The 27,569-nt window shown below is 42.0% G+C and overlaps 1 protein-coding gene across 2 annotated transcripts; it reads left to right on the top strand.

Annotated features, from left to right (window-relative positions):
- Window positions 1-11,207: 11,207 nt before the first annotated feature.
- On the top strand, window positions 11,208-27,296 carry slc35f4 (solute carrier family 35 member F4; the record flags this gene model as incomplete). Of its 2 annotated transcripts, none has more annotated exons than XM_083997567.1 (7): window positions 11,208-11,445; window positions 23,643-23,943; window positions 25,183-25,402; window positions 25,509-25,634; window positions 25,885-26,077; window positions 26,385-26,474; window positions 27,055-27,296. In XM_083997567.1, 7 exons carry the CDS (start codon window positions 11,208-11,210, stop codon window positions 27,294-27,296), a joined length of 1,410 nt encoding a protein of 469 aa, XP_083853693.1. The 2 variants fall into 2 exon arrangements, with proteins under 2 accessions (XP_083853693.1, XP_083853694.1); XM_083997568.1 differs by lacking the exon at window positions 11,208-11,445 and adding an exon at window positions 19,963-20,038.
- Between the last annotated feature and the right edge of the window lie 273 nt (window positions 27,297-27,569).

Here is a 27,569-nt window from a genome sequence, read left to right as displayed (position 1 = left end):
CTGTCACAAGCAATATTGATCATTTTGAACTACTGATGAGTCTTTTCCATATGTAGCATGTTTTATAGGCGGACTTGATCTCACTCACTGACCACACAAACTGGGCTTTTGGACTCAGCTCTGTTCTGGGAGACCAAGCAATCACTGTAACATCTGAAATTACTCCTAATCTCAGTTCCCAGAAAGTTGTTGGGAAACACCATCTTGCCGTGCAGTTGGAGCACCCTGACTCCCTCACCCATTAAATTCTGTTTTTCATGAGGTGCCAGTGCGATAACTTTTGGCATGCGTAAGGAAGTCTGGTCAAATCACAGTGAACACTGACACTGCAGGCTGAGGAGTGAGAAGCAGCGGTGCTTTTGACTGCTGAGACGGAGTCATGAGACCTCTGGATATGCATGTCAGATAAAGTTCATCTGCCCTTGAATACAAGGTCATGGGGTTCGTTGCCTGATTAATTAAGTTGAATTGAACTGTCAGCTAGTAAATTAAATAGTTGCAAATATTTGAGATAAAAAGGAATTTTACACTTTAATCTGTGATACAATATGGCTAAGGCGGATGTTCATTTAAGAAACATTAAGTCTAACTGAACACGATTTTACCTCGAATCCAAACTTCACCACCATGTTTTATGCATCCTCTCTGCCCTGTCTTTATAACAGTGAAAGCAGCTCTCATCCCATTTTATGAAACCAAAAGTAAAGCTTTAAATTTAAATCCCCCAAGGGAGGTATAAATGGGCCAAAATCTTTAATTGGTTCTTTGGTCTTCTCTGTCTTATAGGGCGTATACTATTATGTATTAAATTGTTTCAAAGGAATGTTGACCTTTACTTGCTTGTTTTATTAATACTGCATACTACATATCACACTTAACCATCTGATAACGACAGCGTAGAATTCAAGAGAACGGGCTGTTGCACTATTATTGTACCATGTGATAGAGAAAAACAGTTGTGAATCGTCTAACTAATCAGGACAAAGCTGTTAGACTGCCGAGCGGAGCATTTATACACACTGAGTATTCAGCAGGATCTCTGCACACCACAGTGTGCGTCTGTCTTAAGCCCTATTATATGTTGATGAAGAATTAAATAGAATATAATTGTAGAGTAGCTTGTAAAAAATGATGTTTTATACACAAATATTTGCAACAAAATGACACATATTCATTCTCACAAACATTGTGCACACTGAAAGTGGTTTTTCATCAAAGGAACAAAACAATGAATAATAATACAATTTAAGAGAGGAAAACAAGATAATTTATTGCAATTCATTTTCCTGATGTTATTCTGTACTTCTCAAGTGATGATAGTGTTACCTTGTGAGGGACTGAGTCAGTCAGCAATGAGGAAATGCAGAAATAGGAAAAGAATCTTTACAGGAGACAGCAGCTATTTAGAAGTCCTGAATGGCTGTAGTGGGATCTGTTGTCGGTGAGCACCAGTTTTAATTGGACGGAGTAAATGACTGTTGTGTCCGTTTAGGGGCAGTTATCTGATTCCCTGAAATTAAAAAATATAGCATAAATATCTACATGAGATATATCAGAATCCAGCCGATAAACTATGAATAATGAATTTCATTATACAACAAAATCTAGACCACTGCAAGAGAGTGTAGTTGGGAGGAGCATCAGATGGGTCCCTCTGCAACATACATCCTGAACATATTCTGTGAAAATAAGTGGAATCAACATTAGATCAGTTCTGCATCCCTTATCCCTCTGCACAAGCTGAGACATTTTCCCTCTGTATCGGTGCCCTCTATGTCTGCTATCTGCAGCATCTTAGTAGCGACTGTGCCTCTGGGAACCTGATCTGTAATTAGCAAGTTGACCAGAGGGTGGCACTCTGGTAACAGCTGTAAAATGATGGAAAACAACATAATTTGTTGTAAGAGCAAGGCTGGATAAATATGGTGCCAACAGATACTCACTTTGTGGCACCAGGATGTGTATTAAAACTGACAGCAAGAGACACTTTCACAATGGTTAATTTTCAAAAATGTGATTTTGAAATGTCAAAATTCTTCAATATATTTTAGCTTTAATTAGTTCCTAATGGACCTAATTAATCAAAAGAAAGCTTATGTTAAACATCGTCTTTTCTGCCTCTGTGTCATAATTTCTATTGTGTAATGTCTGCATTTACAAGACATCATACATATGATATGAATGTAAGCACCAGTGGTAGAATGAGGTTAGCTAGGCTCTTAGTGCTATGTGCTATGTACACACACACACGCACACGCACACGCACACGCACACGCACACGCACACGCACACGCACACACACACACACACACACACACACACACACACACACACACACACACACACACACACACTCATGCAGAGTAACCTGCAGGATATAAATGATCCTCATATATAATGTTGTCATACAGTAATAACAAAAAGTCTCTGGTGCTTGAGTAAGCTATTATTCATTAAGGTTAATGTGATGACACATGGTAATGGCTGCATTTACTCAGAGTCCACTTAAAAGTTTAATGTTGACATGTTCATGTTAAATGAGAACTGGAGAGAGAACAAGCTGAATAAGAGATTCTAGCTGCGTTTACAATCAATCAGTGTTCACATCATATTCATTTTGAATTTCTAACATTTCCTGCGTTTCAGATTTTTTTTTGTTAGACTTGTAGTACATCTCCCAAATAGTAAGTTCCTCTTTCACTGAGAGGTTGGTGCACAGGTTAGTGAGTTTGTTTACACGGTGACTGATTGTGCAGTCTTGTTAGTTTTGATGAAACACTGCACACAGCCGAAACAAATGATCAATCACCAATAACCCCATCGCTCCAGCCTTTATTGGTTAGTGGCTGACTCCACAGCAGGTGCTTGGGACCATTTCCTTTTTAAGAAAACCCCTTAGGAGCTATCAGCAGGCATTGATTCTCTATAAACTACTCTCTGCTGAGACAGTGACCATGAGAGAGAGTGAGTGTGACCCTGTGCCTACAACACTGATGAAGTAAATCATGTAAATAGTACATTTAATTACTGTGAAATTAAATTTTACCACTCGTACCACTTACCACTTGTGTCTATGTGGTAAATATGAAGTTACTGCTTACAGCCTGTTAGTGTAGCTAAGCACACAAAATGAAAACAGGGATGTATCAGCCCACTGAAAGCCTTTAACATCATATTTACTAAGGATTTGAGAGTGTTATCAGTCTTCTTATTTCACTCTGTTAAACTATTTCCTTAACGCGTTGTGTGGCACCAGAATTATTTAATGTGAGTGTGAAAGCACATGAGCTGAGAATGAACTACTGTACCATAACAGCCTCATTTGTGTCACTTGAGAGCATATTGCCTATTAAGGCAAAAAGGTCTGCAACAGACCTTCACTCTAGCTGTTTGCTGCTAAAACACAATTTTTTGTCATTATTTAGATGGTGTTTGCTGACTAGCACTTCCTGACAACACTTATTCCCTTGTTCGGTCGCTCTGTGTGTGTGTAAGGAACCATAAAGAACCTCAGTTTAATGAATGAAAGTGGACTCACAGTAATGCCTGGAGCTGCTGCTGCTGGGAAAAAAAGATAATTTAGAGCAATACAGGTTCCGAGCCACTTGGCCGTGTGCTCTGTCACACGTGTCAACCACCTTACCCTGGGCACCAGCCACAAGAGACAACCACTGGAACAATGGCAGCCCCCCACACTATTCTTCATTAAAGGACAAATGACAATGACTGGTACAGACGACTCTGTGGAGAATTTCCAACTCTCCTAATAGATGTCCCAGTCAATACACATCTCGACCTTGAATTCCCAGTGTCAGCGTGCCTCTCTTGCATCAAAGTTCAACAGAATTGACCCTCCTGGCTGATACCCCCACCCCATCCCCAACCTCTATTAGATCGTACTTAATGAGCTGTGAGCAGAGTAGCTTTAGGCTGGGGGTTCAATGGGACCATTAATCAGCCTGCGGAGCAGATGAGAGACCATTTCTACCATCAATGGTAACTGAGTCGATGAGGTGCAGTCCACTGTTAGCACCACAAAATCAAAAGCTAACCATCCAATGGCAAGACAGTGAGGTCAGCTGTGGTTCAATGAGTGCTGCGTATTGGATTGAGGTTTAAGTCCTGATTGATTGTCAGTCGTGTTACGGCTTATCTGTTTCCAGAGCTGGTGTCCCACTGACCCTGATTGTATACGATCTAGGAACCTGGATCTTCCTATGCAGAGATGTTCATGGCTGCTTGAACAACTTTGGTGGTGACCTTATGTTTTCCTTTAGTGCAACCATGAAGTAACTAATTGTCTATTTATGTCAATAATTTTCTTTATGACCAAATACCAACCGATCTAATGACATTCCCACCAGTGTCCGCTTTAATACTAATTTGCAAATGTTGGCAAAGTAACATGAATTAAAGACAATGCAAATGATATCAGATGTCAAACATTATCTCAGGACTGTAGTAGGAAAGGCAATATGTTTAGCTTTTTTTTTTCTTCTTTTTTTTTTATTAAATAGTGTTGCCAAAGTGGAAGTAGAGCTTAAGGATCATCATATATCAATCTACAGATCAATTATACTCCACTTATAACTTTTGTTTCATCATGTTGTAAAAAAACAAACAAAAAAACATCATCCACTTGCCCCAAAATGCATCCCTAAACATCTTATTATCTTATAACAAATGCCAACTTGATGAGATGTTATGAGATTTCCATGAGCATTGAACATAACAGCCTCATCAGAGTGGTGCCAGATTTTTTGTCATATGTCAAAATAGCTCAGCAGAGACATGTAGTATGTCCAACCATATCAGTCTCCCAGTAGTGAAATGGACCAGAAATATCTCCAGATTAAATTTGTTGAACAGAATTTGTTACAATAAACATCCTGGAGTGATTTAAATTCATAGCAGGAGACAGCGAGACAGACCTTTGGCTAATATCGATGTGAACATTACTCACAATCCAATCTGGTCAGTCAGGCTAAATGTTCGTCCCCGCTGTTGTCATCCAGCCTTTACCTCAACCCCTCCTTTCACTAAAGGTCTAATCCATCATCCTGACTGCAGCGAGGAGGGATGGAGCACGTGGAAGAGCTACGCAGAGGGATTTAACTTTGTTACCTCCAGGGGCCATACATTTCCAGCAGAGGCCTCCCAGAGGCTGCAGGTGAGATCAAGCCAAACTGGCCCCGGGGTGCCGCGCCTGTGTCCACTTTCATGAAATGAGAACAGAAACACTGTGCATCATGTTAAAATGATTAAACACATGATGTTGCGTTACAGATACAGAAGCATGTGAAGCTACTGTGAAAAAGATCGTTATTCTAGTTTTTCAGACTGTAGGATATCTCAGAGATAAATTATGTCATCACAAAATAAAATGTACTCTCAACTTTTTCTTGATAAACAATGTGCCTTAATGGACTGAAACCCTTTCAAGCATTTCATTTGCCTTTCTGCCTTGTTAATGCTGAACTGCTCTCTAGTTTCTTTATCTTCAGCTCACAGACAACATCTCCAAATATATCTAAACAGACTCTTGAATTTCTGAAGTCTCTGTCACAGGCGTGGATATACATCAGTAATACAGAAACATTGTGTAAGTATGTAAAACATTACAAACTATTAAAACTAAACTATTTAGCAATCCATCAAGTATTCAATACACATATTCCTTATTGACAGCCTCCTACTGATGGGATGGAGACTCCTACTGCAATATTAAAAGTAATTTGGTTTAGTACACTGATCGTTTCTTTAACCACATTGTCTGAGGTCAAAGGTTAAGTGTCTTTTCATGTACAAGCCACATGTTTAAGATATGTTGTAGGCTATATGATTTCCATTTTGGTGACAGCGTCACCTGTCAGGCAACATTAAATCATGTTCTACTTTCTCTACAACCTGACCACCTATGGAGAAAAGCGGATACCTAGACTGTTGCTTATGAAATTTTCATGTGCAAAAACATATCTGGTTCAATGATGATGATGTATGTGATACTGAGGATAATTACCAGCTGGGTATTTAACTCCTCTGCAATAGAAAGAACACAGCTTATAGGAACTATACTGTATAACACTGCAAATTCAGAACTCAGATCAGCCATCAGGAAAACAAAAACACAGTGTGGGAAATACTTCTGGAAAAAAAATTAGCTCACACCAAAACAATACCAAAACAGTCTGGAATAAATTCAACATCAGCAATAAATCCCCCCCCCATTTCAACAAATTCTACACCCGTTTTGAACAGTCTCCAGTGCCCCTATATTTACCCCCCTACCCCCCTTATCACAGAGGAGGAGGTCAGGAGGGCTTTCAGAGACGTCAAGAGAAGGAAAGCTGCTGGGCCTGATGGTGTGAGTCCAGCTACACTGTTTCACTGTGCAGAACAACTCGCTCCACCATTCACTAAGCTGTTCAACTCCATGCTCCATCACTGCACTGTTCCGGACTCTATCATCATCCCCGTGCCAAAATCCAATAAAACCATCCGCCTCAATGACTACCACCCCATCACCCTAACATCCATAGTTATGAAAACATTTTTTCAACGTATCATTCTCTCCCACCTGAAATAACTCACCTCCCTCCTGCTGGACACTCACCACTTTGCCCAAATAGATCAGTCGAGGATGCAGCCAACCTGGCCCTTCACAGCTCACTCCAGCACCTGGACACACCCAACACCTACACCCGCACCCTCTTCATGGATTTTAGTTCTGTCTTCAACACCATAGACCCGGTCAAACTCTTCAATAAAATGCTGGACATGAACATTCACCCCTCCGACCCTACTGGTGCCCCCCAGGGATGCGTCTTTCCCCCCCTGGCTCTTCTCCATCTACACCAACCTCCTCACATCCCACCACAGGTCAGTCTCCATCTATAAGTATGTTGACGACACCACCATAACCAGACTCATCAAGCTGTAACAACAGGACAATAAAACCTCCAACTCAACACTTCCAAAACCAAAGAACTTATCATGGACTTCAGACGTAACCCACCCCCCAAAACACCCCTCTATATCTCGGGACAACCCATCACAATCACGGACCCTTACAAATTCCTGGGCACTCACATCAGCAACACACTGGAATGGGACAATAACACCAGTCACATAATCAAAAAGGCCAACCAAAGGCTATTCCACCTCAGGCAACTCAAGAAATTTAAAGTAAAACGAAATCTCCTCCTCCAGTTCTAAACAGCTATCCTTAAAAGTATCCTCACATCATCCATCACAGTTTGGTACGGTAGTCTAAAAAAAAAAGCATCACTAATTACAGGCATCCCCCTCCCATCACCTGACTCATTTTACCATAAATGCACAATAGCACATAAGATAATTTCTGATCCATCACACTCAGCTAACCACCTGTTCCAACTGTTGCCTTCTGGCAGGCGCTACACGTCCATATCAACAAAAACAACCTGGTACAAAAACTGCTTTTTCCCACTGCCATTAGGTCACTAAATTCTACTCACCTCTACTACCTTTGTCTATGTTGAATGTACTGTCTGCGTGTAATGTTGATGAACTGTCTGTCTCTTGCCAACACAGAACTATGTGCTGTGATATTATGCTGTTCCATCCAAAAGCAAATTCTGCCGACTTGTTGTGCAGTCCTTAATAAATGAATCTGATATGATGTTCAGGACATGTGACAGTGCTGACACGCAGTACTTTAAGTCTGTAGTGTTACTGCACATATACAGTGTTTAACTACCTCTCTATAAAAACATGTTCAAAGAGGCATGAGACATGGCTGGGCGGCAAATTGGCATGACAGAGAGGCTTTGCTCTGTGGATCGTCTATTTTTAAAAATGCGGTCTGGTCATTGTATATTTTATTTATATGTGGAATGGCAAAGAGAGCAAGCAGACTTGTTCGCCAATTGCCTCCTCGAGGCGAATCAACTTTTGTTGCTGAAGAGAGGAGGAGGAGGAGGAGGAGGAAATCCTATAGGCCGTTCAATGCTGTGTGATACTTCACAAGCAGGTGACTGTGTTTTTCTTTGCATGGAGACAACAAAGAAAGGTCATATCAGGCTTCAAGGGACATTATGATATTTAATCTTGAGCACAGCCACAATAGATAAAGAGAGAAAGCAAGATTAACACTCACTGTTGTTGGCAAGCGTATGGCCTCTATTGTAAGAGGACAAATATCACATTTTTCTCCGGCATGATCACACATTCATTGCCTAAAAATGTGATTATTCATACTGTAAATCAGCTCTAATAGGATTATTTCTTCTTCATTGTTCTCACTTTCCTCTCTCTCTGTAATTAAAGCCATACATTACCTCAGAGACCTGCTGATCAAAGTTATTAAATATTTACCAAGCTTTTAAACGTGACCTTTGCAGGCCAACGCACCATGAAGACACAGTAGCGTTCGCTATATTCAAATGACAAGCCCTTCTTCTGCCGAACAGGCCTCTCTCTCTCTCTCTCTCTCTCTCTCTCTCTCTCTCTCTCTCTCTCTCTCTCTCTCTCTCTCTCTCTCTCTCTCTCTCTCTCCGCTGCACGAGCCAGGTTATCTTTAGTGCACATTGAATATTTATACAGCAGGTGGCAGGGGAGCCGGTCACTGATCTGTAAGGTGACTTGCTGGGCCTCGATGGGGGGTGCTGGTGCGCTGGGGTTGGACTGGGATGAAGTCACATGGGACATATTGTCTCCTCTGTGTCCTTCTATTCCACTTAGGCAGAGGATTGTGTTTTATGGTTGGATGCCTACCACGAGCACTGAACACAAGAGTCAACGAACAATTACAGTCAGGCAGTTATGGTCAAACTCATCTGATTAATCCCCTAACACTCACTCACTACACAGAATAAGCAGAAAATCTCTCGTCATGCCACAGGTAAAACAAACAACAACAACAACAAAAACAGCGAAAAGAAATGTTTAGGGATCTAATGAATAATTGGCATTTTCAAATGAGGCCCTTTGAATTATTCTTCTGAAGCAGAAGGAGAAAAAGAGGCAAAGATGAGACAATTGTCATGCACAGAGCATTCCTGTCTGGGGATACTCTGAATGCTAATCATGTTGTCTGAGATTGAAGCCAAACTCATTCCATCCACACCGCTGGGGGACAATTAGGCATGATATTAAATAGGATGCGAGGATTTTTCCTTCATGATAGTTTTCAAGATATTGCTCAGAGGATGACACTTAAACGCACTACAATACAGTAAATGTGTATTTAAAGCCAGAACTTACAATGACACAGCTCATGCATAAATTGCTTTCTTAATGTGGGTTGTGGCTACAGAGACTTTTAATGAGCCCTCTGCTGTCAGAGAGCAATTTTCTCATGCTAAACTCTTTTTTAATGCACTGCATCTGATGGAAAATTATAACTTTGACAAGTACCTCAGACATGAAAGAGAGCAACCAACACATTATCTTCTAGTGTTGTGCTGTTTACATTTTCTATTGCTATGAACTACTGTACACAGGACTGTAAAGCAGCACAACAAAAGTAAGAAGAGAAGAAAAGTTTCTCTGGAGTGTAGCTGCGCAGGCTTGTAAGACAGGGTCCAATAATAAATTAGCAATTCTCAAAAGGCGTGGAGAAACTTTCTGGGCATTGGCATTTCATTGTTGTAGCCACAAAGCTGTCCCTGAACTGAATGTGTGAGATAAGTGCTTTGGAGCACAAACAAACTGAAACAAAAGAACATGAGGTGGAGATTGGTTTAGTAAGTAAGAGAGGGGGAGGAAGCACTTCTGGCGTCCAAGGGCATCATAAACCCCAGCATGTGTCTGCACAACAATGCCAACAGGGGCGCAAATTCTCCACACACTGGGAATCGATTTAACACAGAGAGTGGAGGACTTGGAAAGAGGCGTATCGGGGAGACACTGCAATACTGCATCTTGTGTTATTGGATTTGGAGCCCAGTTTTCTGGTTTTCTTTTTTTTTTTTCCGCAGCAACTGCAAGCTGGGGGATCCAGTCGAGGCGAGCTTCCCCGAGCCAGCACAAGAACCTGCAGCCAGCTGAGGAAAAGAGATTGTTCTGGGTTTTACCTTTAGAATAAAATTCATGTCGTTATAAGTGCTTGAAAATAATAAGAAAAAGAAAAAAAAAACCTTATATGGTATGCCATAAAGTAATGTGCTCCAACTTCATAATCTGTAACTTATTATACTCAAAGGAAAACAGTGCTGAAAATAGAAGTAACACTTGTGGCCCACATTCAGATGTAGAAGGGAGTGTGAACCAGTGCATGAGAGAAACCTGTGTTTCTCAAAGAGCACAATACATATTTTATTGTGAACAACAAATGGAGGCATCACTAAGAGGTCCAGCATGAGTCCACAGATATCAGAGCACGAGAATGGACACTGAAAATACTGTCTCAAAGAGTGTTTTTTTGAGTGCTTCACTTCACTGGGCTATTTCTGAATGAAAGGTTAACACTTAAGTTATTTCATCCCTGCAGGTAGTCGTGTTTGGTTTTTCTGTCCTCAGAATAGACATAGACATGCACAGTGTTGTTTTTATTTTTGGACATATTATGTTTCATTGATTGTGAAAGGAAATAAAAGTAGGACTACCTCAGAGAGAAGCTTATTTTAGATAAAGGAACTTCACTTCAAAAGGAATCGAATATCAAGATCTAATTCGAATATTACAGGAATATCACAGTGAAGGTCACTTTAAAGTCAAAGGACCTCAAGAGTGTTCAGCATTATTATTGGAGAACAATCAATCAAGAAAACTACTTGGCTGCATCAGTAAAAACAAAGGGGGTAAAAAATAGCATCAGGTGACTCATTATTAATTAAAAACCCACAGAGGCATTAATATCATAGGTATTAACAGAACCCACATGTGTTGCCAAATGCAATGCTTTAAGGGGCTTGTGTTTATGACGGCTGTTATGATGTTGGCTCCTCTGCTGCTCCCCACAGCCAACTCTCATTTGATTGAATACTGATAAGAAGCATGTGGTAGTAGTGACACGCCCCCTAGTGTCTCATGTCTGCCAGGTTACTGGAGTTTGATAACCTTGCTCTGCGTCTGGGAGCATCACTGAAGGAATGTGAATGAGGATTTGGATGAGGATGTCCGCCTCCTGCCTGCTAATTGTTGATGCAGCCCCGAGGGTCTCGCATGGTGCTGATCAGGGCTCGTCCCCGGTCTCTTCTCATCTCTGCCCGCTCGGACCTAACATGATGATGAGCACCGAGAGTGTTTTGGAGAGTGGAGACCAGCCTTGCATCCAGCTGGAGCCCCTGAAGAACACACACTTGCCGGGTAAGACGACACCGACCGGTGGCGGCAGCAGCAGCGGCGTCTTAATGGACGGCAGCCCCCCCAAAGTGACAGCCAACGGGGTGCACGACATCGAGGACCGGATCCTGAGGATCACCGGCTACTACGGCTACAACCCGGGATACTCCAGTCACAGAAGTGAGTGAAAAGATGCAAAGAAAAACAAAGTGGGCTGGTGGGATCATGAGTGGGTGCGACAGGGACACGCATTTCTGTAGCAGGTGCGAGATCGCGTGAATTAAAGAAACCACAATTTAACGAGATTATGATGAGAAACGTGTGCATGAAGGGATTTACTGATAAGGAAAACAGAGACGCTGTAATACGGTGCCACTGGTGTGTCGAGGAATAATGCACGAATATTCCTCCCTGGCTAAATTAGTTTTCATTTTTCATTTTAATTAAGCTATTGGTGAAAAAAATGCAAATTCAGCTAACCGGGCTTTAATTATGGGCCATTATGGAGCAGCATGATGTCAATCAATGTCCCTATCAGCTGGGGGCTGGAGGGTTGCACTGGCCTACCCATCTCTGACACACAGACACACACACTCAGAGCGAGAAAGAGAGAGAATATTAAACAAATCTCACATATCAAGCAATGCAATTACATGGCAAAGTGTCACACAAATATTATGCTGCCATTTCAAATTCAATTTCAGAGTTAATTATTTAAACTGTGGCCTAATGTTGTCCAGATCAAACACATGTGGATGAAACTCTGCAAACAGTCATTTACATGGCAGCGTCGTTCTGGATTCCAAATTAAAACAACCAATTTCCCAGATGACAAATAGAGCAGCTGCTCCCATGATGCATGTGGACGCTGCCATCTATTTCCTGAGATTCCTGAGATATGGCCGTGGCTTCAGCACGTTAAGCTTCTCTGTAATTTTCACATGTCAATGTAGTTGTGATTGGTAGAGCAATGCTCTGAATTTTGCTGACACCAAGACAACGGCAAGGATCGGAGGATAGAGCTGATGATGCACTTTATATGAGGAGGTGATCTTTACAATCTTGCCCTCCAGTTCTTTCACAGTGTGGTCAATGCCAGTGGGACTATAACTGACAAAAAGAGCAACCATTGCACCGCTGTGCAGTGTGCACGCAGCTTTATGGAAATGAAGCAAGGTGTGCAGAGCAGGATTTTACAGGGTTTGCAGCAGCAGGGCAGCTACAGACCCTCACCTCTGTGTTACGTAAGTGACCATGCAGGTTTCACTGAGGGTGGGGAATAACTGGCACTTTTATTATATAAAGTGAAAACTGCCATCGATATCTCACCTATCACCTCACATGAATTTGACTTGTCACGCAAGCTCCCTAACATCTCCCCCTGGCTCTTACATAAAAGCCCGACTACAAATTCATGACTTAGAAATACATGACGAAGAGTGAACTGTTCTTTCAATGTTATGACAGCCATCTCCTGAATTTTGCACTGAACCTTGGCACTCCGTGACTTAATACATTACTCTGAGAAACCTGTTTTAAATCTCAAAGGAAATGAGTGAGTATGCAGATAGGGCCTCATTCAATCAAGAACAGTTCCAGCTGAGTCCCTGTTGGATGAGCTGAAAGGACCTCAGTGGATTTTTAAGATTGAGGCCAAGGAAGAGGAAATGAGTCTGTCTCTCATTGCCTCCTGTTTATTAGGACTGACAGTTGCAGTAGATTAACCATGAATGCAATCAGATTTCATTTGAGAATACATCTATTTGTCCAGAGGAATCTATGGAAAGAATACCTGATTTACAAGAGATGTCCAAAACTTTAAACTGAAACAGAATAATGAAAAAAAAATAATTAACAATTGTAGGAAAATACTGAAAGTGAAAATTTGACAAACTAAACTGCCTTCTGTCAACTTTATGTAACATGAACACAGAGGCCAGTTGAAATCATCCACCAGAAAAAAGGCATCATCCTTTCTACTAGTTTAAGGTGATGAGATGATTTTTTTTTTCTTATTCACTGATGCCAAGATATCTGTGAATATCAGTAGCCTACTGTATAAAAAAAATAAAAAATAAAAACAAACAAACAAATAATCCACTTTTTTTAACACTTGAAATGAGAAGATTTGCTGCTTTTCATTGTCCTATAACACAATAAACAGAATATGTTGTGGATTGTTGGTCAGACAAAACAATAAGCACATTTCCTGTTTTTATAGGCACCAACATTCAATGTAAATTCATAGACTTGAAGACTTATTGATTAAGCTTAATGGTAATTGGCCGGCTAATCGATAGTGGAAGTAATCGTTAGTTGGGGCCCAGGTTCTTAATATGCTGGCCTCTATCTGTCCCGTCTCCATGCCTGCTGTAGCTAGAGAGAGGGAAATGAAAGATGTGGTGTTGTCTGTGATGTAATTTCAGTTATAAGGAGCAGGTGTGGATTGTAATAGCACTGATACCAAAGCCATATAATCCAGTGTATCTGCGAGTGGAGGGTTATTTGATTTGAGAGACATTTCCCCTGCCTCTGATAAAATACATGTACACCATCTGTAGCCCCACGTTTCTCCATCTATCCACCGGCTGATTTCCTCTGCCAGAGTCAACAGAAGGTACTCCAGCGATTAAACTTGATGTTGCTCTTACTGCCAGTCTGCAGGCCCGTCTTCCTCTTGTACGTTTCTAATTCTTAGAAATACAAATGTGAAACGTCACTTTCTCAACAGTTTTCTCACTGCCTGCGAGCATAACACTTAGTTACTTTGTTTTGTTTACACTATTGTCAACTTTGTGCTGGGAATCACGTGGCCCTCAAGCTGGTGAGTATCATTTTCCATAAAGGGTGACAAAGACAAAGGAGCACGTAAATAGAACATAGGCTCATCCTGCCAAGCCTATGGGGTAATGATATATTTAGTAAGATCCTGTTGCCAGTTTGTTGTTATTGCCTCTTGCCATCTGTGTGGAATAAGAAAATGCCTCTGAGGGGGACTTTGGACTACATTTGGTGACAGGGTGTAAGATGTGATCATACATGTTGTACAGTTATGATATAACGGTGTACATGCAGGGACAAGGCAAGAAGGTAAAAGCCGTTATAAATAAGGAAGGTACAGTGCCTCCTGTTGCACCACTTGTAAATAAGAGCATAATTACGGTGTGCACAAGAGAAAAACTAAAGTGGAATTGACTTTAAATCAGAAAAAGAAAAGTAACAGCACCCGCTTGGCTCCTGCTACACCAGGCAACAATAGTGTGTGCAGTAAAAAGCTTTCTCAGCATCTCCCGGAAAGCCATTACAATAATTTTCTAGAAAAGGGCAAGTCTGTAGTGCTGGCATGCTCCTAGTACAGGAGGAATGACAGGTACTTGTAGTGGTGTTCCCACTCAGCGCTGTGCCTGTGTTGTTCACCACTGGCCTCACAGCAAGACAACAGCACTAATTATGAAGGAACGGCATAACAGCAAACGTGTGGAGTGATAGAGAAGATAGACTTGCTGTTGAACCCATTCATGCTTGTACTGATTGTTTTCACTCTGTAATGTTGGAAATCATTTGCAGTCGGTGTTAACAGCAGGTGAATCTTCACTTTCTTCCTCAAGGTCACTCTGTGCGCACATATACTTATTTTGGACTGTTCCGTTCCCATGCCTGTTCACTCTGTGCTATTTATAACCAACCCACCATCGAATGGGATATGAGCTTTGCTTGAATGACTCCTGCAGTGCTGTGACTCTTACATGCTCCTGGGAATGAGTAGAAACACCCGTACATCTAATGGGTAAAATCTTTCTCCCCAGGAGTTAAAAAAAACTGCTGTTTTCATGCCACAGTGATGCCAGCCGTGCATTATAGTGCCGTGTGTTGGTTTTATAAATATTTTGGCCGAAGCAATTTTCCTCGTAGCTAAGACTTTCTGGGAAAAGTAATATTACATAATATAAGAGCACAACATGTGTAAGCAACGACTATGCCAACAGTCTAATCAGAAGCCTAACACTGCCCCCGTGTGGTCTATTAATCCAACAACAACAATAAAGTGACCTCCCACATCCTCCACTGAAATGTCAGGCAGTAATAAACATGAGTACTTACTACTTAGTATAATTACTACTTCCATGTATAAATTATAATGGAGAGACTAATACACTTTATTTCACATTTTATTGTGTCAGCACGGGTTTGTGATGTTCCAGTTTAGTGCCTAAGGAAATTGCTCAGCTTGAACCCACCCCATTAGTTAAAATAAAACAACATAATATCCAATATATATCCATGGGAAAGTTAAAGAGGTTTTAAGATATCAAGGGCATTTTTGCTAAATGAAGTTGCATTTAATCAAACTGTCATAAATTGGCACACATATCACTCTAACGCGGAAGTGCTGGTTGGTCTCTGGGTGAAGAACGAAGCTGCCATCTCCCATAAATGAAGAAATGGTTAAGAAATACAGCATCTATTACTTAGAAAGGCACTGGGGGCTTCCTGGCAGGCTGATCTACTGTAGCTGCTATTTCCAATATTGTTCCTGTCACAGGTGATAACCTGCAGACCTCGGTGTGAACAATTTTCATCAGCACCACTTTCTACAGGAGACATAAGCCACATAAAACTGTTTACAGCGACACACTGTGGAGTTTTGTTAATGCTTCAACAGCTAAACCATCAATAAAAATTGCATTCACTGACATTGGAGGTAAGATTTTTAGTAGCGAGACCTCATTTCACTGGGGCTATACACATAACAAGACACCACTAAGGATGAGAGTGGTAACTGTCTTATGTAGAAACATTTATCATCATGTCCCCTGTCTATGCACCTGGAATGCAATCCATCATATTCACCACTAGGTGTCCTCATCTTCCAATGTTCCAGCTACTTGGAGTTTGGTTGATGCATTGAAGAGATCCAGTGAATGGATTCACAACTTCCAACCAGAACTTCATTCAGAGACGGCCTAGGCCCCATTTCTGCAACACTCAGCGTCCTTCAGCCCTCTTCTTTGCTCCTGCTCGTTGTCGAGATGTGATGAGATGAGGAATAGAGACGCGCTAAGACAAAGAGCCTTGTACCGTACACTGAGGAGCATGTGTTAATCTAAATGACAAAAGAGCTTGAATGGGTTTGGAGCATCAGTGTGCACAGGAGACCCTCTGTTGCTATGGAGGTAAACAGGAAGGACACTGTATCATTTTGTGCTTTGATCTGTGATGCAACTGCACCATTGTGCTAATATAGCTACACTATACAATTTCCAGTTTATTAGGTACACCTAGCTAGGTTATACAAGGTTGTGATGTTTGGGTTTCATTCAAACTGCTTTAGGGAGGTGTTGGTGGATTATTTTGGAGTTGTAGTTTATGGTTCACAGTGTTGGATATAATACTGTCGGCTTGTGGAAGTAGTTTAAGGATAGAAAATGTAATTGAAAATGAGTGCTGTATACTCTCCTCCTCCTTGGATGGATGTGGAAGAGTGAATCTATGCTGCCAATTGAACTGCAGCTTGAAGCTAAACTTAGATCCCTAAAAACAGCACAAAGACAGAATAGAGGCAGAAATAATCTCCTGAGAACCTTGGTCCAATATTTGAGATTGAACTGTGGCCTCCTGATGCACCCGTGGTCCAGGTATTTCTCTTAATCTGATAGTGATTAGCATCCCAGGCTCTGCTGACTGGGCTGTTTCTCAGTCCCCTCCCTGTCTAGCTTTTGGCTCCACTCATCAGCAAAGCTATTTTTAAGTTTAACCCTCCTTGTCTCGGTGGATCCATACCCCCAGCTCATCCCCTGCTTACTCCTGACCAAACAGTCTCAGCCACGCTCGCCTCACACACTTAATGCACCAACATTTTAAACAAGACCAGACCTCGTGACATCACTTAATGCATTTGCATTAGGGTTGCGCTCATTCTATTGCATTGGGTGATGAAATTAAGTATATGGTGTTGTCCTAAAACAAATGTTGCTATTTCAAAGTGTCAGGCCAATATTGAATTATGCATTCAAACAAATAAATCACCATGCTGTTATAGGGATGAGGCTCTGGATTTTTCCATTGTAACAAACAGCCCAACCAGAACTATGCTGTTTTCTGCTCCCTCTCTCTCAGCCTGAAGAATGCACAGACAAATACTCTGATCTGCTATTCTCTCTATAGAAGTGCCAGATCTTTGGTGATGAGCACTAGAGACAGACGAGAAGGGAGGGGCTCAGAGTGATACTGATATAATGACAGAGATCCTGGAGCAAGTGTGACTGCACAACAGTGCTAATTTAGTAATAATATAACTCACCACCACCTTAAACAAAAGGCCACTGCACTTACTGTGTTGCATGTTTACTTTTAGTGCTTTCTCTTTCACAGGTCATAGTGCTGCTGTTCCTGGCTTGGCTAGTATTGATTTTACTGGTGAGAGCGTGAACACTGCATAGCATAGGTTATATTAAGATTGTATTACAGGCTGGGAGGCCTCATGTGTCTGACCGCACACTGATATGTCATTGATGTAAAGGCCCAAGCAACATTTAGCTCCATTAAATCTTATGGTGGATAAACCACAGCTCAAGATAGAAGGGTAGGAGGGCTTTCCTTGAGATGGAAACATCAGAGGCCGACTCATGTGACAGGAGGGTTTCCCATGACTGTGCAACAATGATGTAAAACTGTTGAAAACTATTTTTAAAATAGCAGTATCACAATGTAAATATTTAATATAAAAATTCACAATTCATAGCTTACATCGAGCCCAGTGAATTAAGTGCCTACAGTGGGAATGTCAGCATTAGAAGTCGCATCACTATGGAGCAAAGCTTGGTTTAATGATTTGTGCTTTCTTTGATATCACGTTGGTGAGAAGATGTCAACAGAATGCATTATGGGATGTGTGCAAGTCATTGGAGGCAATGTGATGCCTCAGGCCATTCTATGCTGGGAAACATTTGTTCTTGGCTTTTTTGTGAATGTAAATTTGAAACATGCAACCTACCTAAACATTATTATAGACCAACTACACCCTATCTGTGGCCTCTTTCAGCATTTCCAGGGATGGTCTGAGGAACAAAAGAATGAGTTCAAGCTGTTGACTTGGCCTCCAAATCCCCAAGCATCTAGACAGCATGTCATGGTCTGATCCATGAAGGACCCACCCCTCAACGCAACGTAACGCAACTCAACTCAACTAATATCTCTTTGCCAAATATCATAGGACATCTTCAGGACTCGTGAACTAGGATGTGAACTAGTGAACTGTAATGTTTTGAGGGGAACCATGTTCTGCTGGCTATAGTTTAAACATTTTCACTGAGGGCTACTTTGACAAAATGAAAAGGAGTGAGAGTCAGTGTAACCTATTGTGTTGCAGATCACTGCTCTGTACTCTAATGAGTCTTCTCCTTTTTTGTCTTCCTCAGATAAATTAGTTTGAGTAAATAACACGGGGTGGTTAAGATAATTTGGATGAATTCTTGATTCAAAGTTGTAAATGCTGTTGTTAAGCTTTCAGTAAACTACAAACACTGGTTCAGAATAAGTAATGTATTCCTTTAACATTTGGACCATTATCTCCTATGCAATCTGTGTGCAATATGGCATCATCTGCGTAGCGTATCATAGTGGAGGTGTGCAGACATGCAGTAGTGGTGTGAGGATTGTGTGGGTAGAGAGGGTTTCTTTATCTCTCCTCTAAATACTGAGGGCACTAAAATTACCTCAGTGAGCAACAGAATTAACATCTATGAAGTTGTCATGTATTCATGTGTAGCGTGGGTGCAGCGGTTTTTGTCGTTTTCGGAGCACAATTGATTAATATTGCAGTGGTGAAGCCAACAGAAGAGAGCTCTACTAATAATCTGACTCTCAAGGAGTAGTGAAGAGCAGGAGATGAGCCAAGAGGAGAGAGAGAGAGTCATTGGCAGACAGAGGACAAGAGTGGATAGAGAGAGACAAGGAGGGAAGCAGTGAGGAGAGCCTGGTCAGGTAGAAAGGGGAGGGGAGGAGGATGGAGGAAAGGAGGGGGCACAGCTAACGCAGCATAATTAGCCTGGGCTGCTTGGTTACCTTCCAAACAAAGCTGCTGATTTGTGGAGCAAAGGAAGAGGAGGGGAAAAGCTAGTGAGACAGACAGAAAAGAGGAGGAGGAGGAGGATAGAGAGAGATGAGGGGAGTGATTGCGCCATGCCACACACACTTGAAGCTCAGTCTCCCTTGGAGACAGTGGCACTGTTGGATCACGGCATGACAGTGAGACAGTAGAGTCTCCACTTCACTGCACTTTCACTGAGCTTTCTCCACTGAGCTGTGTCACTATCCAGACTGAGAGAGAGAGAGACAGAGAGACAGAAAGAGAGAGAGAGAGTTCCAGTGAGGGCACGGGGCTGGAGAGGAAACGGAGAGTCAGGACTGGAGTGCTGGAAGAAGACAGAGAAGAAGAGTTGACAGAGATCTGGGAGGAGGGGGGCGACCAAGAGCGTGAAGAAGAAGCGGAGGAGTCAGGAGTCTGAGGATGCACAGAGCTAGCAGGAGGAGCTGCTGAGCGTGCAGGCAGCAGCCCAGGCACATTTACACACACACACACACACACCACACACAACACACACACACACACACACACACACACACACACACACACACACACTACACACACACACACGCTTCCCAGGGAAGGACAGTGTGTTGTGCCCCCAGTGGAGGATGAAGAAGCACTCAGCCCGAGTGGCTCCTCTCAGCTCGTACAGCACTCAGGTCCTGACCTGCCCCATCTCTGAAGGTAAACTTAAAGAACCGAAGGCCCAGCATGGCATTTATACTGAACTGTACATGTGTGTGTATGTGTGTTGTATGTTTGTGTGTGTGTGGCTGCTTAAAACTATGAGCTACTTTTACTCTGATGACGTTGTTTCCATGTGCAAGTGTGAGCACAGGTATTTGTTAGAAATATTAGTGTGACGTTGATGTTAACTACTTTAGTTTGTGGTGTGTTGCGTCAACTTTGAAAAAGAAGCAAAGGCCAGCTGTTGAATGGTGTCTTCTCAACTTTACTTTAACTCCAGTTTTGCTTTGGGATGGTGCAGAAACACATTAGTATCATTTCAGCGTCCTGCTGGGCTGGCATGGCTGAGAAGCTAAATGTGTCAACAGGAAGTGTAGTTGTAGCAGGAGCATATGTTTGGTTGTTTCTGGCTGCCCTGTGTGGCCCAGCACTGATGTTAGAAAAAAAAACCAAACAAGCCCAGCTCAGCTGCTTTCACATCTGTTCATTCCTCATCACTTAAAGCCTCCACTTCATCTAAACCCCCACCCCACCCCCCGACACACACACCTTTACTTTTGTAACAGAGATTAGAGGGAGATGCCACGAATCACCCTTTCATCAGTATCATCAGAACCATTGCACATGGTCTGACCTAATTTAGGTAAAGGCTTCATGCTGTTTGACCTGTAGTAAGCCTGCCTAGCACTGCAGATGTGACTGTGAGCTTCAGATTGGATTCAGCAGGACTCCATCCATCAATGTCAGTGGCGTGTGGCGTCAGTGGTGAGGATAAAACACAGAATGGATTTAAATGTGAGGTTTGAGCAGCGTGCTGCGTCACACAGAGAGGATAAGCGCTGTTAATGGGTGCAAGTAGTGAAGGATACTTTGCAGCACTGTGTGGTAATGCAATGGTATAATGCTCTGAAACCACCTTGAAACTATGTTGAGCTAACTCCCTATTGAAGCTATGGAAATATACATTTCAGTTAGTCTAGATGTATTGCATTTATTATTGTTATAGCACTAATAACATGGCTGTGATTGTTGTTGCTTCAAATTTGGGTAGATACTATAAGCAGTTATAGTTCAGCTGTATATGTGGAGAGCCTATTAAACTTTTTTCCCCCTACCATCTATTTATAGCTCATATGATGAAAACACATATGTGAAACAAATATGATTACTACCTGTCAAAAGAAACATCCGTGATTCTCCTTTGTAACTTTCTGTTTACCAGTATTGTTAATGAGCAATAACACTGTCTGTTATGAGAACACAGTTTGGCCTGAAGAGCTGTTTTCTTGAGGCAGGAGAATGGTTGAGTTATAATATTACTGCATCTTGGCACCAGATCAGCCTGTAGTGGCTTTCACTTGAGTACAGACGAGCCGGTATCCAACACTAAAAGGTTTAGGTTTTGTCAGTGATGTGAAACAAAAACCGTCTCTCTCGCTCGGTGGATGAGGAAAAAGCAGACATGAAGACAAAAAGAATAAAAGAGCAGCTTCTCTCTTCCAGTAATATCAGATCTCACTTTTCCAGTTAGAAACCACCGAGCTCATTAGGTTGATTAAGAATCCTTGCTGTGACAGAATGTAATTAGACCAAATCCCTCGATGAGCCCGTAGAAACGAATTGGTATCGGTGTTAACATTTTGCTTTCACCACATACTGTGGCTCTGCTCCCATGTATTCTAAGGTGAAACATTTTACCTGGAAGATTTCTGAGGTGATATTCACTGATGGACTGAGCTGTAAAAGAGTATGATGTGATGTGTGGGAGTCATCACCCGCTATGCTTAAGGCTTTCATCTCTGCATAGTTTGAAATGTGATATATTTTTGGGCTTGTGCCTCAAACATTAGTGCAAGTGGGAAATTTTAGTTCTGCAGTGTGGGCAGACCCAAAACCAGTATACTGCACTGACGCAGTGTTGGAAACTAATCACATTTACTCAAGTATGGTACTTTAGTAGCTACTTTTGTAAGAAACTTGTTCTTTACTTTAGTGTTTTCATTTATGCTCTTTTATCTTTCAACTCCAACAGCTCAATAACATACTCTTTGCTCCACTATATTATATGAAATCAATTAAATTAGTTTACATAAAACATATGAGTGTAAAAGTACATTGCATTGTATTTGGGTTTGAAGCCCAAAGTATATCACAAATATGAGAAAAAATCCTCAATAAATATAAATCTTAGTCAAAAATGTCTTTCCTCAAAACCTTTTATCTACTACTACTAAACTACTTACAGTAGCTGATAGCTAAGTAGTTGGAAATCCACCCCAACCAGCTGCAACATTAAAATGCTACTGTATGTAGCCAATACATCAATCACAGGTGCCAGTTTTCTGCAGAAACACTGAGCCATATCACTTTTGTCGCTGTACGTCATTACATTGGGCATTTTAACATTGTGGTTTTAGTCTGTTTACTCGAGTTAAAACTTTGACTCCTTCCTCCACCACCGCACTGTCACACATATTTACCTCTCCAGGGTTATCACAGTTACAGCCAACACTTTACTCTAAAACACTTCCTGGGTGCCAGCAGTGATCTCATGTAGGCTATTCATTAGGTTTATAAAATATGTTTGGCAGGACTCTCCAGTGACAGTCCCTGACTTACAATGTGAAAGATTGGTGGCATTTTCCTCTGCCAATTAACAGGGAAGTTGTAGTTGCATCTCATCTCACTACTACCAGGTGCCGTCACGCTGTCTTTTCTTACTTTCTTCTGGATTACTATTTACTTGGGGGCACAATTCACTCCCATGATACATTTCATTGATGTTACCTCCTTGGTCTTTGGTTAACAACCTGCTGAGGTCAAAAGACTTATCAGATACAATAATGAGCACTCCTGAGATGTATCCACTGCTGTAAAGAGGGACATACAAGTTCCAGTGCTCACAGGGCTCCAGTATCTGTAGCCATAGTGGAAATGGCAGAGCGTCACATGCTGAGCAGGCAAAGAGAGCACAGGAAGCAAACAGCCAGCACATGTCATCTTTTATTCCTGCCCTGGTGTAAATTGATCTCACTGTTGAAAGGTAAAGAACGGATCTTAGCTCACTCCGGAAATACTCTCACACACAGCACCTCTCTTATACTACGGCAGGGTTAACACATCTTATCTATCTATCTATCTATCTATCTATCTATCTATCTATCTATCTATCTATCTATCTATCTATCTATCTATCTATCTATCTATCTATCTATCTATCTATCTATCTATCTATCTATCTATCTATCTATCTATCTATCTATCTATCTATCTATCTATCTAATCTCAAGTTTGACGTGTCTTTCTTTAGCAACAAAGCTATTTATGAGATGCCGACACGTTTTAAACAAAGCTTTGCCTCATGCATTAGTGCCTCCACAACAAACTGTGGTAGTCATCACAAAGGACGACTGATCAATAAATGTCTATGAGCAAGACCGCAGCATGGCAGTCTTACTGTGGGCTACATTTAAGCGTATACATAGTACTACAAAGATTTTTACAACACATTGTTTTATATTTGTGGTGCCTATTGTACAGGACGTGGGATCCATGTGTAGAGAAACTACATTACCTTTTTACTCCTGTTGTCTCTCTTCAGGAGAGGATGGTTCGGAGTCTCATGCTGAGACACCGGGCAGTGAGACCAGCGGAGAGAGCCGATCCTACGAAGGCTGCACCAACACAGTGCTAAAGGTGCTGGGTGGTCTTCTGGTGGTGCTGTGTGTGTCGTCCTCCTGGGTGGGCACCACTCAGGTGGTGAAGCTGACCTTCAAGTCGTTCTCCTGTCCTTTCTTCATCTCCTGGTTCAGCAGCAACTGGAACATCCTCTTCTTCCCTATTTACTACTCTGGGCATGTGGTCACCACACGGGATAAGCAGACCCCCATCCAGAAATTCAGGTAATGTACCGTACCTACAAAATCAAATTGTAATTCAACAAAATAGGAAAAATGTAATAATACTTGACATGGGTTTTTGCTACTGAAATACGCTGGAATTAAGTCACTTAAAGTCAGACACCAAAATAAAGGGAAATTATGTGATAGTTATGTTGAAGTTTAGCCAAATAAAGGACAGCTCATCAGAGAGGAAACACAATTCATTAATATGATTCCCACTTTACAGTTTTTCTCCATTGGTTTGGCTCATTTCCTGAAACAGAAATGACATTCTCAACACTCGAAGATCATTTGGCAAAACAGTCTTTACAGTTCAGCACAACACCACAGCTCACTTGCAGAAGCTCACATTTCTCCCAAAACAGTTCACTCATGTGTCAAAACTAAATTCCTTTCTCATATAAATAGTCAGTGCCCCCAAAATGCATGTTTAGATGTTTCATCACTATGGCAGAGGACCATTGAAATATCCTTCATGTCCACCTCTCAGTCTTAGCCCAGTCCTTCATTGACAATGGTTACTGCACTAGTTTTATTTTTTTTGTCATAAAATTTTTTTTTTTATGGTAAGAGTAGCCTCCAGGGTTTGACATCACACATTGCACTTCATTCACATATACAGCATAATATACTGTAATGTAAACACATAAACAAAAAACAAGGAAAATTATATGTAGCCTACAGTGCTGTAAATGAATACATGGTATTCATAGTATTATGTTCTTGACTAATTTTGACAATTGAACAGACTATTGTGCATGTGATGACTTACACAATGAAATGATGCTGACATGTTTTGGAGAGAACAACCATTAGACTGAGAAATCTATTCACTTGGAAATTGTGCTAACTGCAGGCTATCTGTACTTAATCATTTGTAAAGAGTTACAATTTGATGAAATGAATGAGAAATTCAGTTCTGTTGTGAACAAGTGGTTCGGAGGTTTGTCCATGTTATTTTGAAAATGTAATTTCTGTTTCAAGAAATGAGCCAAACCAATGGAGAAAAACTGTAACACAAGTAGTATAAGATCAAGTCTGGTACCAGTTGATCATTAAAGCTTCATTAGTGGCCCCCAGAGGCCCGGCTGCTCTTTTACACTCAGCTGTAACAAAATGAAACCACCTGACTGTCCATGAGGAACCAGGCAACCAAGCAACCAACATTTCCATCCTCAAACAAAACAAACAAACGAGGAAGAACCCAAGTGACATGACTTCCTGTGATCTCTCCATCAGGGAGTGCAGCAGGCTCTTTGGGGAGGAAGGGATGACTCTCAAGCTTTTTGTAAAGAGGACAGCACCATTCTCCATCCTGTGGACACTGACCAACTACCTGTACCTCCTGGCTTTGAAGAAACTCACCGCCACTGACGTCTCTGCCCTCTACTGCTGCCACAAGGCCTTCGTCTTTCTCCTGTCCTGGATCGTCCTCAAGGATCGCTTCATGGGTGTTCGGGTCAGTATGAAAACACCCACAATGCAACTTACAGTATCCTGTTGAGGACAGTTTATCACGCTTCTGACAGGAACTGTCACTGATGCCTTTTAATCTTCACCTGCAGATTGTGGCTGCCATAATGGCTATCACAGGTATCGTCATGATGGCCTATGCAGATGGTTTCCATGGCGATTCCTTTGTGGGTGTGGCATTGGCTGTGGGTTCAGCCTCAACATCCGCTCTATACAAGGTCAGACTGCTCAGCGTATCACAGTTTGAAGTCCCAGCATCGGCCTTTAAGTAAATGTACATACTTATGGGGGCGGGACTAGATAAGCTTTTGCTTCTCCCGCTTTCCCTTTCGGCCATGTGTATTGTATTATTTGAACTAAGATGAAGTGTGATGATGATTATTTAAATTGACATGCCCGAAATAAACAAATTGATTGATTGATTGATTGATACTTGTTCAAACTGACTGTTGTCTCCTCTCCATCCAGGTGTTGTTCAAGATGTTCCTAGGCAGTGCCAACCTTGGAGAGGTGGCTCACTTCCTTTCCACCATGGGCTTCTTCAACCTCATCTTCATCTCCTGTGTGCCCCTCATCCTCTACTTCACCAAGGTGGAGCACTGGGGCTCGCTGTCCTCACTGCCCTGGGGATACATGTGTGGCCTGGCAGGACTGTGGCTGGGTGAGAGTGCACATACATCCAGAGGGAGTGTGTTGACCATGGTTTCTACCGTGTGTTTCCATAAACAAAGCATATGAATTAATTTTACGGCTGCAACAGTTGTTTTCATTATTGATTTAGTTATTAGGTTAATAAGTTAGCCAGTTGCTATGTGGTTTGTCATGTGTTTCTGCCATAACTCAACATGATAGAACTCTATAGAAAATTGAGAAGCTGGCTTATTTGTAGTACACAGTCTGCATTACAAGCAAAACCCAAAGATATTTAGTTTACTCATAAATATACATTTGTTTCATGTCCCCTACAGTGTTCAACATCTTGGTCCATGTTGGTGTGGTGCTGACCTACCCAATTCTCATCTCTATAGGGACGCTGCTCAGTGTCCCGGGCAATGCAGGTAGGGTTTCTTAATACATATTGAGTATTACCTCCAATTGACTGATTGTTTCTACTTGATAATTATGGTGGAAATTAAAATGATTATGAAATGAGAGCAGGTGGCCACACGTCCTGTGGTTTTGTACTGTGAGGTCAGCACTGATGGCCACTAAGGCAAACAGATTACACAGCAAGCCTGCCTCTCTCATCCTGGAAACCCAATCATCAATGTGCTTCAACAGACCCTGCAACTATTCTCTCGCTGAGGGAGGATCAGGTTGCCAAGGCGACACTAAATGCCAGCAGACAAGTTCTTTTCTTTAACCACGACGGACTGTATGAAGGACAGTGGGTTACGCCAACTTGTCCCAGGGCTCCAGACCGCAAAAACACAAGAGGATGAAGTGGATCGCTTGTGCTGATTATAAGCCGCATTTGCTGCACTCATCCCCTACAGCCGCAGTGTCCTGTGGTTTATCTTACTTTATGTAATTAATCTCAATTTGTTTTTGTTTCCCCCCTCCCTTCATCCTCACCCTCTCTCCTTGTGCTGCTCTCCGGCTCCCTCTCTTGTTCCTGTCTTTCTTTACCTGCTGTAGCCGTGGATGTTTTGAAACACGAGGTGATCTTCAGTGTGGTGCGCCTGGCAGCCACCTGCATCATCTGCCTGGGTTTCTTGCTGCTGCTGCTGCCAGAAGAGTGGGACTCGGTCACGCTGCGTTTCCTGGCCAATATTGCAGACAAGAAGTCAGAGGAACACGGCGAGGAACTCACAGAGTCCAGCGTCCACACTCGAAGCCGCAGTCGAGCAAACGGCACCGTCTCCATCCCCTTGGCATGACATGGCAGTAGTCCTGAAGCCCTGTGTGCTCATGTTTCTCCATTGCCCACCAGGAGGTGTGGCAGGATGTCAGTCCACATGGACTCACTATCAGGAAGACAGGAAGTATTGTCTTAACCTTTAAACTTCACTCTGGAGGTGCATCTCTGTCTCCGTCACTTCATGACAGTAGGGCGGAAGAGAACATTAATGGATTTTGCTCATTGAAAGAGTGGAAAGTGTTATTTACTTTCGTGAAATACTTGCCACGCTCAGTCCCATTCCTCGCACGCA

Source organism: Trachurus trachurus, assembly GCF_905171665.1.
Source record: "Trachurus trachurus genome assembly, chromosome: 22".
Taxonomy (NCBI): Eukaryota; Metazoa; Chordata; class Actinopteri; order Carangiformes; family Carangidae; genus Trachurus; species Trachurus trachurus.
This window is presented reverse-complemented; position numbering and strand designations above follow the sequence as displayed.